The sequence below is a fragment of the Centroberyx affinis genome, unplaced genomic scaffold, assembly GCF_046629955.1.
Source record: "Centroberyx affinis isolate AG114_WGS23_722 - 3 ecotype Tasmania unplaced genomic scaffold, CSIRO-AGI_Caff_v1 ptg002989l_1, whole genome shotgun sequence".
Taxonomy (NCBI): Eukaryota; Metazoa; Chordata; class Actinopteri; order Beryciformes; family Berycidae; genus Centroberyx; species Centroberyx affinis.
In genome coordinates this window covers 214,307-230,692 of record NW_027281095.1, presented here as the reverse complement: position 1 = coordinate 230,692, position 16,386 = coordinate 214,307, and the positions used below count along the sequence as shown (strand labels likewise).

General features: G+C 40.9%; 1 protein-coding gene across 1 annotated transcript; it reads left to right on the top strand.

Moving 5' to 3' along the window:
• The first annotated feature begins 2,964 nt into the window (after nt 1-2,964).
• On the top strand, nt 2,965-6,952 carry LOC139658988 (E3 ubiquitin-protein ligase TRIM21-like). Its single transcript, XM_071537191.1, has 2 exons — nt 2,965-3,085; nt 3,238-6,952. The coding sequence occupies exon 2, from the start codon at nt 3,240-3,242 to the stop codon at nt 4,884-4,886; it is 1,647 nt and encodes a 548-aa protein (XP_071393292.1). The 5' UTR covers nt 2,965-3,085; nt 3,238-3,239; the 3' UTR covers nt 4,887-6,952.
• Nucleotides 6,953-16,386: the final 9,434 nt, after the last annotated feature.

Genomic DNA, 16,386 nt, shown 5'->3' with positions numbered 1-16,386 from the left:
TCTCCATTTATCCATTCCTTCTCATATATAAGCCATTTCCTCCACACTGCCAAGTTCCTAAAGAAGTAGATAAGAAGTGGGTTCTGGGTAAAGAAAGGACGAAATGTTACAGTAAAAGATTGTAATGGCATGAATTGCCTCAAACAAGATGTACTCTGAATTGACTTGCAACTCAAGTTCACTCAGGCTCAGTGTTTCTACTGTGGCAGGCAATTTTGAGAAAAGGGGAAAAGTACTATCTACTCCGCTTCTTTCCGATGCTAAAAGCACTGCTTTTAGCAAGAACCAGGAAAAACAGCTTTTAATCTGTGAAAAACCTGACAAAGATGAAGCCCTCCTCACAAGCTTTCCAGAGTTTCAAAGTCATCCTATCAAGGGGGGAAATCTAAAGCAGAGTGTCTGGGGAACAAAAACACTGGAGGGAGAGGACTCTCATTTGGCTTCAGTTCTCCTATGGCAGTCATGTTCCCCAGGCTGATGGATGAAGGGAGAAACTCATCTCATGACTAATTATTTATCTTCCCTCCAGAATTGTTGTGCCTGGGGGCTGGAAATAACACAACGCTCTGCTCTGACCAAGTAGTAAACAAACTGGAATGATGGAGCAGATTGAGCCTCCTCTTTCTGCCTCACAACACTGTAGAGCAAGGCTGCCATACATAGGCCTCACGGGCCAAATTTGGCAGATCATATTTTTTCCAAACAATGATAAGAATTTGTGTACAATACCAGTCAAAGGTTTGGACACACCTTACTGGATGTACTATGTTTTTCATTCAGCCAATTTTTTCTAAATGCTTATGCTTAAATGCTTGAAATCTATTTTTTAGCCAAATATAAATATTGAAGTTGATGCCTATGTATGAATTTCTTTCCATCAAGGCAATTCCATTTGTGTTATTTCATAGTTTTGATGTCTTTACTATTATTCTAAAATGTGAAAAATAGTAATAAAAATAAAGAAAAATGTGTGTGTCTGAGCTTTTGAGCTTTTGTGTATTTTTCATTCAGTTTTATTATATCAAGAGTAATTCTAAGATAGGTGGCTTATTCAGTGTCGCCAATACTGTGACATCTTTTGCGAGTACTTCTTCTAGTTATTCTTAACAAACCGCTGTTGCTGCAGTCTGAACGTAAAACACATAATTTCCAGTGCACCAGAGGATTTTTCCCAAGAAAGACCAAACCTGACACCAGTGTTTAGAACAGCAAATGTAAAAGCTTTCATGATCTGGGAACAGGTTGAAACACTATTGTGTCTGTTTTGCAAACGGACATTTACTTATATGAAAATGTTGCAGATTATTACTTTATTAAAAATAATGTTGATTTAAGGCCATAGGTGTTAAGGTCTACATTTATAAATAATTAATGTCTAATCCTGTAGTTTGGCCTACAGTCCACCACCTGTGTTACAGTTCGTCTACTCAGTTTAAAATAGAGTAGACAGCGAGCAGGAGGTATTTGATTCAGATAGAGGGAGGTCTGTGTCCTCTAGCACTTTGAGCTCCTCTAATCCCATATTCATGTATTCAGGGTGAGGAGAAGTGAAGAGCAGCTACAAGTGAGAGCCCAATGGGTCAGAGAACAGGGATGAAGGGAAGAAGAAAGTGCCGGTTGAGAGATGGAAGGATTGAGGAGAAAAAAAAAATGGGAGGGGAAAAGCCCTGACTCCCTCTCATCCTTCGATGAACCCATCAGTGGAGCCTGTGGAGGAGAAGAAAGGCCGGGGTCCTGGAGCTCCACAAAGACCCGGATCAAAGGGAATCCCCATCTGATCCAAATGTCGTTTGAATGTTTTATAACTGCCAGGGCGTTGAGGTAAGGCTTGAATAAGACGTGGCCCAAGAGAGTATACTGATCAGAGCTGGCCTGTCACCATCAGATAGGAACCCCACCCAGGAGCACATGTATATATACATATTTCACCATTTTGAGCACATATATTTCTTAGGTTGCGTTATGATTGGATTTTCAAAGTCTCTTTCATTTCGTTCCATTATATCTCAATATCTTTAAACCTGAGATCATTCTTCAAGGTGAATGGCTGGTGAGACCGGCTACAGCAAATAGATACATTTATATAGAAATAATGCAGCATTGAAATACTGTAGTGTGCAACTCATACAAACACCCACTTGCACACATATTTTACATACGTATTCAACATAACTGAGTACACATTCCCAAGTCCATGGAGACAGATTAACTTGGGTGAACAGGTCAGTACAAGGCATCACTCATATCCTTTTTTTCATTTTATCAACCATCAACACATCTTTATATGCTCACGATTTTCACACCTACACCCCTGCAGAAAACGCTTGGATGAACCCACACGCAGTATGTCAGAAACACATTCAAGCGTACATGATCGTAGATAAAGACACACAGAAACACACACAAACACAGAGTCTTTCAGCGCCGACAAAGCCCTTCAAGGGATGCAGGAAAGCTATTGTGTTCTGACTGAAGCCTTGTTCTCTCAGAGGGAGAGCGCGGGAAGAGTGTCTTTACAGTTTATTATGCAGATTCCATCACTAAGCTTTCTCATGTAATGCAAATGCACACACACAAGCGTGTGCGCAAACTCATTTAGAATTTATGAAAGACACACACACACACACACACACACACACACACACACATACCATCAATTCAACTGTACATACATGGAAGGGATTTCCAAGACCATAGCAATTTGATACATCAACAAGCAAGCAGTTGAGTGAAAAGAATAGCTTCAAAGATGCACTCGCAGTAAATAAATTCACTGTGCATGTGCCTGTATGCAGGCCTTTGTAGTCAAGATGGGGAACGCCTTGTACATCTTACTAGCTGTAACAGAATAAAAAAATAAAAAAATGTAAATGTGGGTCAACAGTGAATTGTGCCATTAATGGGTTAACTTTGGACTTTGGAGGAAATGGGAGGGGGCCGGCACTCTGATGTCACTGTGCTGAAAGAGAAAGTAAAACGCAATGCTGAGTAACTCTAAACGTGTTACTTTCTTTTACACATAGAAAAGCAGAAAGAAAGAAAGAAAGAAAGAAAGAAAGAAAGAAAGAAAACCTACAAACACCAGGTAAAGTTGCATTTTGTTCTGTGTGCAGTTCTTGCTGGAATTCTATCTTTTATGCAAGTTACTTACAACTGTTCGTACAGCTGTAAATCAGGATTTACTGTATGTTGACCAAAACTAACTATTTCATCATTTCACTTCTGATTTTTATCTAGACATGGCTTGTGCTAGTAGTCTACTGACTGAGGACCAATTCCTTTGTTCAATCTGCCTGGATGTGTACACTAAACCTGTTGCTATTCCTTGTGGACACAACTTCTGTATCCAATGTATCACGGATTACTGGAACACCAATAATGTATGCCAATGCCCAGTGTGTAAAGAGCAATTCTACACAAGACCGACACTTAAGGTCAACATTTTCATTGCCGAGATGGCTGCAAAGTTCAAGAAAGTTCAAGTTCAAGAGAAATCTGCCGGCAGCCCCGAACAGCAAGCTGCCAAATCAGGAAGTGGAGATGTGCCATGTGATGTCTGCACCGGGGCAAAGGCCACTGCCCTGAAGTCCTGCCTGGTGTGTCTGATGTCTTTCTGCACCACACATCTGGAGCCTCATCAGATAAAGAAAGCCTTAAAGAAACACAAGCTGATCGACCCTGTGGAGAACCCAGAGAGCAGGCTATGTGTGGAGCATGACAAACCTCTGGAGCTGTTCTGCATGGTGGACGAAATATTTCTGTGTGAGTCCTGCACTGAGACAAACCATAAAAGCCATAAAACAGTGACTCTAGAGCAGGAGTTTGAAGCAAGGAAGGCCCAGCTGGGAATATCTGAGGCAGAGACGCAGCGGAAGATCCAGGAGAGGCAGCAGAAAATTCATGAGATTCGACACTCGGTAAAGACAGGCAAAGATGATGCAGATAAAGTGATGTCATACAGCATGCAGGTAATGAATACTTTGGTGCACTACATTAAGAAGAGCCAGGCTGAGCTCACTGAGGTAATTGGGATGAAGCAGAAAGAAATGGAAGCACAGGCAGAAGGCTTCATTAAAGAACTGGAGGGAGAAATGATGCAACTAACGCAGGAAAACAAGAAGCTTAAGCAGGTCTCACTCAACAAGGACTGCTTCAAATTCCTAGAGAGCGTCCTATCTCTTAAAATCTTTCCTCCACAGACTAAGGACTGGTCTGACATCAGTGTAGAAAGTGACCAGTGTACGGTGCAGAGAGCCGTGGCTCAACTGGAGATGACAGTCGTGAGAGAAATAAGGATGTTGTGCGATCCTGACTTGAAGAAAATGCAGAAGCACGCTGTGGACATCACTCTGGATCCGGACACGGCGCACCCCTTCCTCACTGTGTCGGATGACAGGAAGCAAGTCAAGTCCGGAGACAGAATGAGGAATCTCCCGAACCAACCAGAGAGGTTTGATCACGTCAGTAATGTCTTGGCAAAAGAGGGTTTCTCCTCTGGGAAATTTTATTATGAGGTGCAGGTTAAAGACAAGCCTCAGTGGGATTTAGGGGTAGCAAGTGAGTCCATCAATAGGAAGGGGGACATAAGATTGAGTCCAAAGAATGGATACTGGACTGTATGGCTGAGGAAGGGAAACGAGTACACAGCCAATGCAGGCCCGGGCGTCATCCTCCACCTGAGGGAGAAGCCCCAAAAGGTTGGGGTGTTTGTTGATTACGAAGAGGGTCAAGTTTCCTTTTACGATGTGGAGGCAAGGGCACACATGTACTCCTTCACTGGCTGTACCTTCACCGAGAAGCTCTTTCCATTCTTCAGCCCCTGCGCTAATGATGGTGGCAAAAACTCTGCCCCTTTGATCATTACTCCTGTCAAATCCAGTGGCTGAGTTTTAGTTTCTGTTTTAGCTTTCCAGACAGAGGGAGAGAGAGAGGGAGAGAGAAAGAGAGAGATGTATTAGGGTTTATGTATTGTATACTCTATGTAGGCTTTAAAATGCACTTGGATGAAGTCTAGAATAAGTGATATGGGTGAAATGTGATGAATAAATATGTGTAGCTGGAGGCACAGGCGCATGTTAGTGATAGCAAAAAATACACAAATTCAAAGCTTTGTAATAAAAAGCTAAAAAAAAAAAAAACTTTTGGGAGGTATTCTTGTTTGAATGTTGTTCATCTCAACACCAAACTTTTGAGATGCCGACCCGCAAAGATTTTTTATCAGATTTTATCTTACTTTAGAGCAAACCAACTCCTACAGTAGGGAAAGTAACAGCTCCCCTTGGTGACATTGTGTTACATATCAGTGGTCAAGTCTGTGTATTTGAAGCACTCTGTCATAAATCTAGAAACCGCAGAACTCCACGTGTGCAAATGTGTTTATCTGTGTAACTCCAGTCTGTCATCCTGTATCTCCCATCCATCACCGTCCCTCCTAACCCCGTGTGTCACTATGTGGCCTCTCTTGTCACAGAGACACTGACATCCAGCTGTAGATCTCTACCGGTCTGACGGAGTCTCTCCACTCCGCCACCAGGACATTCACAACACACACTCACACATCTCTGTGACACACTGACAGCCATACATCGTCTTGGATTACAAAAAATGCCTTACGTATGACAGGCCAAAAGCAGGCCATTCATTTTGATACTTTGAAGCAGCTCACGCCTGCCAACATGGCTGTACAAATACCAGATCTGGGTCAAAAAGCATTTGCAAATAATTCATAGGATTTATTTTTGCCCTGCTGGGAGTGTCACATGGGTGGGCTTTACCATATGTATGTCACCATTTTATTTTCCTGTTTTTAAGTCTGTTTAGGATCCTTGCTTACTCTTTTTTTTTGCTGTGTTTTGCCTTGTTGTGTGTTTTTTTTATGCTGTTTTTGCCTATTTTATGTTGCTTTTATTGTGTTTTTGCCTTTTATCATTCCATCTTATTGTTGTCATTTTACTTTTTCGATTTGAGTAGTTATTATCTTCTTTGGACTTTCTTTTAATTTGACTGTAAAGTACTTTGTTACTGTGTTTCAAAAAGTGCTATATAAAGGTCATTATTATTAGTATATCAGAACAATTCAGTTATCAATGGATGCTTTGTCTTGGTACTCAAAGCAGGTTAAAATAAACCCTGAAATGGATTTCAGGAAAACAGAAATCAAGGTGACCCACATTACTGTACCTGCTATGATATGATGAAAATAAACCTGCACTCTGGAGCAACAACACAACAGCGGCATATAGAATCAATTACAAAGAGATTACAGGGCCCATATTATTCAGTTTCCATGGGTTTTGTATCAAATATACTATGGCTCAGGATAAGAACAATGTTCTTCATGATGTTTTACAAATGAGTGTTTAGTTAAAAGAGTATTTACTGAATGAATCGTAGGCAGAACCGTCACAATACTGGACCATGACTGCCAGACAATTCAGCTCCTCTAATTCAAATGAAGCCTGCTGAGTGGAGGCTTTCCAGTTCAAGTGAAGCAAACCTGCCTGATCTGAAGGATTTTAGTAAGTGTTTACTGAGACAAGCCAATCAAGACCTGTTTACTATGTTTTGACAACTTGATAACATTTAATTATACTTCTGTTTAGGTGCATTGTTTGCACAGTATTCAGATATTCTGTTTGTCTGCAACTTTATGTTGATGTTTGTCATCATACTGCTTTCTTGACCGGGTCTCTCTTAAATGAGCTTCTCAGTTGGACTACTACATGATTAAATGAGTGTTAAAAGGAGGCCAGAGAAAAAAAGACCACACACTAGGTGGGAGAGGTGTTACACATGCATAAATATTACACACATTTTATATGGAAGTACTATGGGACATCACATGTCTTTGTATAGGTGTGTTGAATATACCTGGAAACTATCCAATGCCTATGACTGACTGAAATGTAATGTCACCATTTTTTTAAATTTAACTAATTTTGGGAGTTGCAAACAGTGTTTTCCTTCCTTTTTTCATCAGGACCACACAGTCCCACAGAATAATTAGAGCTGATAAACGGCCTTAACAACCTCAAACAGAAATCCTGACAACAGATAAAGACACAGAAGACTGAATCACTTCAATAGCCTTTGCAATTAAAGCACATCTGTCACTTTGCAAAATATAAACAAAAAAACTGGAGACTCTCTTGACAGCCTGACACACCCTCAACATTCAGTTAGCAATTTTGCAACCACCGCATGCAAAATAATCCATTTGTTTTTTTCTCTCCAGAGTGATTTGAAAAATAGAAATGATGTTACTTCTGCCTTTCACAAACAAGAAAACACCGGACATTGAGATTGGACATGGAGATTTTAATGATTTGACTTGCATAATTGGATGCCATGTCTCCAGCGATGACAGGGTCTAAAATCTCCAAAATGTGTTTAGAAATATATGAGTGGTGTATGACTTTCATTGTGTATAGAAACGATACAGCAGAAGTTTACATTGTTTCACTGCTTTTATTTTGGCCAAGCAACAGCAAGACAGAGATCAGGATCTGAGAGTGTGCCAGGCAACAGGCTAACAGACATATTTTGTTTTTGTGATACTCTATCGATCCCCTGGAGGATAGTAGGGATTCAACATCTTGCTCAAGGACACTTCATCAGAGCAGATGCTTGATCCTCGGCCTTCCAGCTGAAGGATGGTCCGCCTACTCTCCTCGCCGCCCCGCTGCTTAGCTTGAATATTTACTGAATTAGCCAGCCAGACTGAACAGTCCACAGGGCTACGATTTAATTAGCTACTTATTAAATTAGTTAGAATTACAGTGAGTTGGTCTGTTGGAATGTTGTAAAGCCATACATGTTAAAATTATGAACATACCAAAACTAAAAATCTTGTCTTTTCCTCCCAACATATCAAACAGATCGGTTCAACCATCCTCACAAGAGCAATCAAAGATTAATGTACATGAGATTGGATTGTGAGAAAGAAAAACTGTGTTATAAACCCGAATAAGCCTATTTTGATCTTTTATTATACACAGTATGGATTTTCATACTCTGCATAACATGGCCTTAAATATATTATGCAGATATTCTATGTAGGCTTTAAAATGCAAGTCAAAAATAAATATGTGATATGGGCGAAAGGTGATGAATAAATATTTGTAGCTGGAGGCACAGGCTTTACTAGCATCTTTGTTTTTCAACAGAATACAGATTCAAAGCTTCGCAATAAAATAAAAGTAGGTCAAAAAAATATCTTGGGAGCTATTCTTGTTTGGTGTTGATATGAACACCATTCAAACTTTTGAGATGGAGGCCCACAAAGATTTCATCGGGCTTTTCTGACTCGATTAGACAAAACCAACTCACACAGTATGGAAAGTAACGGCTCCCCTGGGTGCCATTGTGTTACATATCAGTGGCCATGTGAGCTTATGTATCTGAAGAACTCTCTCATAAATCTAGAAACCACGCACTCTAATCCCTGATGTCGTCAAGATGTTCAACCTGAGGCTGATCCGGTGACTGCGTTTGTGGAATCAAACTGTAAAATGTTTCCTTGAGCTTTCACAACCATACACATTTAATGAGCTTTATTTTATTGCAATGATAACTGACCTGAAGCAGAAAATATATATATACCAATATCCTATACAGCTATTCTCCTATCCCTATCCCTCCCCCGTGTTGTGTGCTCCCACAGTCACTTTCTCCATTTTCCCCATGGATTATCAGTGAGGCTGTATATCAGTATGGGATCACATATTTGGGGGGAAGACAAATTCTTCACTCACATTTCTGGTTGAAGGGGACAGGAGTGACTGTACACTGATACAAACTGAACTGCCTTAAGGTAAAAAAAACATTTGTCTACTGAATTCAGTGGTTTCTTACTGCTCCATAACACAAGTGGTGCACTTTGTGGGACCATTTTGACAAAAAAAAGCATTCAAAGAGTCTTAAAATGCTATTTATTCATTCATTTTGGGGGGGAAAATTCAAGTTTACCATTCAATATCTCCTTAGTATAGAGGATCCAGTCTGTAAAAAGTGGTACCAATTTATCAACCAAGGACTTAGGTTAAGGTTTTTGGGATTAGCCTGTTGTTCAATATACACACTAAGTGATGAGAAATAAACACCCATGTGTCCCCAGTAGATCACGAGCTCCAGCGCTCCATGTTAACATTTTAGCATTACACTGTGTTTATTTCGGTAACCATTTCAGGTGAGCAGCCACGTATTCATATATTAGCTGTTCACACTCTGCCATCACCCACTAAATTCACTTCCTATGTAAACAACACAAGTCACACTTCAAGTCTCATGGGAAGAGAAATGTTAGTTTTGTATTGTATTTAGTGTAAATTCTACCAATCTACCCAAAACTGCCACACATCATTTCACATGACTTACCATTTAGCTTTAGAGCTGCTACAAGTTCTCATTTTCTCACTTTTGCGATAATGCTAGTCACCTACTCAACATAGAGTATGCTAAAGTGTTATCATGGAGCACCAGAGGGAACAATCTACCAGGGACACATGGATGATTGTGGTGTCTATGTTATTGTCATTTAACAGGTAAGTTAACCAATGAACCAATCTGTCAAAAATTCAGTGTATTCCTTTAAATAATATCATTAGTACCATAATTCAATCAGGAGATACCAGAAGCAAAAAATGATGGCAACTTTGGCGTAAGCTCCATGGTGAAACTCATGAAGTTAGGAGCACATCCGGGGATGGATGTAGGAATTAGGAAGCCCCGCCCCCCTGGGGAGTTTCTCTGGAGCCTCGATGTTGGTGGTGGAGGAGGGGCAAAGGTGAGCACAGCGACTGGAATGACAGCTGCATTAAGCATACTTCTGTGAGTAGCACAATAGCATGGTAGGTGACATTTATATACTCCCGGTCACTTAGACAATTGGCTCTCTGAAAAAGAGAGGGAAAGTGACGGCTAACCCTAATTGGTTCTCTGGAAAAAGAGGGAAAGTGTTCACCAACTCTGATTGGGTAAGGAGAAAGCAGGAATTAAACTAGAGAGAGGTGGGTGGATTTAGGTAGTCTTCCTGACTGAACTTGCATATAAACTTCACTTTTTTTATTTTGTGCGAGTCATTTTTTTAAAATACAAAATGGCTCACCTATAAAGTTAAAGTAGCGGCAATGAACCTGAGCTCAAAACATTCAGCCAGGCTTTGAATGTACTGGTAGCATTTTCAATCTGCTCCAGTTTAATATTGTCATCAAAACAGGCTCGTTACAAAGGGTGCTTGAAACTCATTCAATTCCAACAAAGACGGTTCTCAAGTCGAAAGTTTCTGCCTCAAGCAGAATTTAGTTGCAGTCCCACAGTGTGCAAATTACTGTGACTAGATGCTTCTAGTGCAAGTAGACAGCTGTTGATTTGTCCTGCTCCCCAAGAGCACATCATATGTAACTGCTATTGATCCAGTCAATGGGGGAAATCATCCTCCTGTAGCAGACCAGCAGCTTTTTAACTGCTCATTCTGTACACTTGCTGTAGCTTAAATACAACAGAACCACAGAGGGCAGGCCATCTTGGACTGCTGTGTGATGGTGATATCAATGGAATAAGGAGAATTCAAGCCATTTGTACAGGGCCCCCAGGCACTGTTTGTTATGGACTGTTTGAAAAGACACATTGGTGAGAAGAAGCGCAAGGGCGAATAATGGAACGTGTATTATCTAACTTTACAGAGAACCTGTATAAATAAACCAAAAAGTGTTTGCTAATGAAAAGCCGGTAATGTGCTGGAGTATTCAGTACTTCCATTTAACCAGGCCTAAGGCAGAGGCACGGCACTCAGCACACTCTGCATTCTTCCTTCATTCACACCTAACGAGTCACCGCGCACCAACAGAGCAAAGCTTTCTCTTATTAAGCTGAGTGTGCACGGTAACTTCATTAATTACTTTCCAGCTGTTATATAGTTGGGCTCATTAGTAGCAATGGCAACAACAGTAATTAAAAATATTGTTTTACTTATACTGACAATACTTGCTGTGGGGGTGGGAAATTCATCAACTAATGTTTAATTTCTAGTACTATAGTTATTATAGGACAATAGTATTATAGTACAATCATAGTGTATTACTTATCATGAATACAGTATATAGCTATTTAGAGTTCACTCAAAATAGTTCCTTAGTCTAGTCCTTAATACCTGCAGTCTGTATTAGTCTATGCAATCAACATCTATTAGGTCTTTGAAACAGTCATTCTGATGTTTGTTATACTTATGTCGAGTGCAACAGATTAGATGCACATATACAGTTTCTCAGAAGATTAGCGTCTGGGGAATTGTACTGCCTAATTGATCAGTACGTGAAAACTAGAGTATATCATGTGGTATGCATATGTGTGTGTGTGTGTGTATGTGTGGGAGTCCGGGCTTCTGCAGGCGCATATGCATTCGTCCTATGTGTATCTAATGAAGTGTCAAATGTAATGAGATGAATCTATCCATTAGGGTTCCTTAACGAGACTAAATCCACACGACTGCTAATGAGTCGGTGCTCCATCAAGCCTCCTCAGAGAGCTGGAGGACCTGATGAGACTGACGACAAACCACCAACCAGGAGCCAGACAACACCAGACCATCTAAGCTAGTAAAGCTGCAGCTCCAGATGCTTCTAGACCTCCATCATCACTGGTCCTCCAGTCCCTGAAGGACGAGCATGAGTCATAGCAGGCTGAGGGAATGCTAATCTTTAATCGTTGATCTGTTGTTACTGGGCAATTCTCATTAACCTGATGGAAGATTCTTATATAGAGATCTATTGTTAATGTGCTACTATTAGCTTTCTGGCCACTGCTGTGCTAAGCAGGCAGCATGTCCATATACTGTGCAACATGAAGTGGCTGAGAGAAATGGGGTCTGAAATGAGTTCAAACAAAACAGTATGTGTCAGATAGATTCAAAGGGTTGATTTTGTTGTGAAAAGATTGCCTCAGAAATGAACTATTCCATGTCCATGTGCACCATTTGCCCTTCTGCCAAGCACTGTTCTGTACAACCCAACAATCGCAATCAATAGCCTTGCATGGTATAGCACTGGTGTATTAGGATTTACAGAAGTCATGTTTGGTGATGACCAAACATGCAAATCCTAATAGATTACACCATATTTTTGGGGTTGGTTGGGTTTGTTTGGTTTGTGAATCAAATGGACTTGGACATGAATCTCATATTTCACAATGTAATTACATTTTTTAATGTCTATTTAACACAACTGTTTTGTAAATATACTCAAGGAGGAGTTTTTTACCAGCATCGTTTTGCCACAAGGAATACGATCAAGATTTCCTCTAACATTTTGCATTGGTTGTGTTGGGACTCAAGCTGCAGGTAAATCCAAATGAACTGCAGCTTGAGTAAGTTAAGTAAGTTAAGCTTAGGTTAAGCATAAGTAAGCAAGATCTTGAGGCTGATCACGCTCTCTACCTAGTGCTAGTTTGTGAAAACACTAAGCAAGTGATAATCCTGAGGCTTGGAAAGATTTACATCCAAGCCTGCATCTATTCCTACATGCCAGGCCACCCAAGTACGATAACTAAACATGACAACATCATAGCATAGCATTGCACTGCCTCACTTAATATGAAAGTCTTCATGACTTCACTGCAGCTGACTAACTGACAGAGAGAAAAATAATGGATGAGTGGCCTTTTTCTCTATCTCTACGATGTTGGGAGAAAATGGGTGGTTTTTCCAGCGACAGATTAGATTTGTGCTCCACCAAGGCTTTGATCTTAAGGCTTTTTGACAGGCTTTAATCTGAGCAGAGTACACACACACACACACACAAACGCACACACGCACATATCTTTCATTGAAACCACTATGTACAAAGAAGGACTTCTTTTATTCCCAGCTGTCTGTTTGTGGTTTTGTAAGAAGACAATACTACAGCAGTGTTACAGTAAACTCTATCGCATCTTCACTGCTGTTCAAACTCAAGACCTTCCTCAAAGCATCCTCTTTACTAGAGCTCTACTCTGTTAAGATAAAAAACAAGACATGAGTATTTTAAAAAGATGAAAAATGTAAAACTATTCTTACCTTGTCCATTTTCCTTTTTTCAATAAACATGCTGTGATGAGTCATACCGTAGCTTTGGTAGACTACCTTCCACACCTATTGTGATCACATAGGATGCTTTTTTGAATGCGCCTGCACCTTTTTTTCAGTTATTTTCTCCTTGCAGGGGCGTCCTGGTGGATCAGTGGTCTAAGGCACATTCCATGTAACCGCAACATCCTAGGGGTTTGAATTCAGCCTGGGACTTTGTCACATGTCATCTCACTCTGTCACTAATCTTTCCTGTCTCTCTTCACTGTGCTCTGCTTAATGAAGGCAAAAATGCCCAAAGTATAATCCTCAACATGTCTTGAACATCTTGAACATCTTGAACATATCTCAACTTCAGCCGCACCACGTCTAATGTCAAGTCATCCTCTGGCTGGTTGATTAACCAATCAAATTACCTGAGAGGACGGACTACATTTGAGGAGAACACAAACAACAGAAGTCAAAATGGAGAGAACGAAGAAGCTGATTTTAGTCATCTCAGAACAGCCTTGGCTGTACAATCAAACAAAGAAATACTTTGTTACTATGACAGAGAGAAAAAAATGAGGTAAGCAGCCTCTAACGGTTTCTGGTTTATGAATGGGCACCTTGTTACTCCAGGTTAGCTAGCCAACGCTAATTGGATAGCTTCCCAGATAATATGCTGACTCAGCCCGATTGCGGCTAAGTGTCGGGGCAATCAGCTCCAACTCGGTATCAAGAGGCAGCTTATGGGCTGCACTCGGTAGGCTCCTCCTGGGCAGAGTATATTTTCTTTGACTCTGGTAAAGATCCAGTTAGCAAAAAAGATTTGGCCACAATTGCGGCCCGATTCCAGCAGGCCAGAACAAATTACTCGGCCTGACTTGTGCTAGCCGGACTCGGGCTGGACTTAGTTTGAATGAGTAAACTGGCCTGATTCTGCATGCCAGAACTGATCCAATATCGCAAGGATCGAGCCAGAATCGCTCCAGCAATGGTCCTATTAAATTAATCTTAAATCCCCATACAAATCCGCATCAGCATGGGGAGGCTTCTGAGGTGCTGCTGGCTACAGGCAGTTGAAGTCTAAGTTTGCTGATTAAGGTCTTTGATCTCAGTCAAGGAGTCAAGTTAAGTTTATTTATATAGCCCTTTACCACATGCATGTCTCAATATACTAATATACATACTATACTACAACACTATATACATACTTCATATACTACAGCATATACAGTACATACAGTAGGCTATACAATACTGCATTAAACACACCCATATTCAGGCCTATCGGTAATTTAGATTCTCCAATTCACCTGACCTGCATGTCTTTGGAAACCAGAACACCTGGAGGAAAAACCACACGAACAAAGGCAGAACATGTAAACTCCACACAAAAGGCACAGAGATTTTGAACCCAGGACCTTCTTGCTCTGGTTTGCTCTGTCAGGTGGATTGGAGACCATCATTGCCCATCAGGATGTGTGAGAGGAGTGTGACTGGCTGTGTAGCCCTGCAATGAACTGGTAACCTATCCAAGGTGTTTCCCTGCCTTCCGCCCAATGCATGCTGGGATGCAAATGCTTTTTTCACTGCCTGAGAGGCAAATTGTCAAACTTTGTGTTGTATAGCGATGAGAATGATGCAATGCTCCTTGTGCTCTTTGAGCTCTTGCTGTCTTTGCTTCTAGCGACGCTCACAGCTGCACTCTGCGTTTGAGCGTGAGATAAAAAGCCTCCTATCTGATCACGGACTAACATGGTAAAGGTAAAGGCAAGATACCACTATACCACTAATTCATCATTGTGTCTACACTATAACTCCAAAATCCACTAAATACCATCATCTATCTTTACACAAAACAATCATTAGAAAGAATCAGATGCTAATTGGCCAAAACTCAATTATGCTTATTAACAGTTTGTCAATGTAAATATGCAGAGAGGTCAGTGTTAAATGTAAATGAATACTTCACCATAGATACCCAGGAAAAAAAACAATACAGCTGATATTTGCCATGTCGACTTTTACATATTTGGTCACTGTTAACAGACCGTAAATTGATTAAGAATGAATAACTATGTAGTGCTGACAGGCATAAAGAGACTGGTAGCATCGCTAGTTAGCTTTGCCCTGCAAGCACCAAGATTAGTTGGTTTAGAGCCCCTGTGTCTCTCTGCCAGATTGTAAATCCAGACCAATTAGTGTCACCCAGACAGAAGAGAACATGGAGCAACACCTCTGTCTTAAGGGCCCTCTTCTTTCTACTGCTCATAATGCAATTAATTAGAAAGCCCTTCTTTAATTAGACGGCACACTGGCACTGATTAAAATAAGGCTCATTGAGTGAACGAGCACACACACACACACACACACACACACACATAGACACAGACTGACACATAGCACAGTACACATGCACGCGCGCACACACACACACACACATAACACTGTCCTTTGTATGACAGGTCAGTATGCATGAGAGAGCCAAAGGCGAGTGAGTTTTGATTGGCGGTACTGTTGAGAGGCAGGCGGATGGGAAATCTCAGCTGTACAGCTTCCTGGTTTTAGCCGTCTGACCTCCAAACAGTCCAGACAACCAGAGCCTCAGGCTACAGCGAGCTAATCAAAAACACCAAAGACCAAACAAGACTACCTCTTTCGGATTGTCTCAAAATAACAGGATTATAGTTTATCTCTCGCTAGCAGTTATTTGATGCTGGTAGCGTTTAATCACATTCCATCAGACAAAAGGTCCAACCAGACGAATTAAAGAGAGCAATTTTATCATAACTCCAGGTATGCTCCAGGTATACTCCAGTATTGTTGCAGAACTAGCGAGTAAAGGTTCCATTTGTATATAGTGTGATACCAGTGAGGTAGTGCTGTCAGTACCTGGAGGCAGGCTGGGTCTTTTCCTCTTCTTGCTGTTCTCAGCAGCGTTCTCCAGTGGAGGACACTCTGTCACCAGCGGCCCGCTGGAACCGTTGAACTGGAGAGGGTCATTGTTGCTGGATGGGTCAAAAGGCAGAGCGTTGAGTCCTGACAGATGAACAAATAAACAAGAATCATGTTAGATGAGATGATACAGTTACACAATATAGCTGTGATTCACTGCAAAAATATCGATCTTACAGGTGCATTTAGTAAGATTTTTACTGTCCCATACACCTTCTGAAGGTCTGTTGACCAAAACGCTGGAAGTTATTCTGGGCCACGGTAAGCTGTGCCAGACCCTGTTAGAAAGTTCTGTCTTTTAAAAGAAAAGAGGATGTTATATATTTTAAATAAAACCCAGACAACCTCTTGAATATTGTGGAGACATCGGGTCAAAAGTCCTACTCATT

Excerpts from the sequence above, each read along its gene's own strand:
- LOC139658988 (XM_071537191.1), top strand. The coding sequence starts at position 3,240 with ATGGCTTGTGCTAGTAGTCTACTGACTGAGGACCAATTCCTTTGTTCA.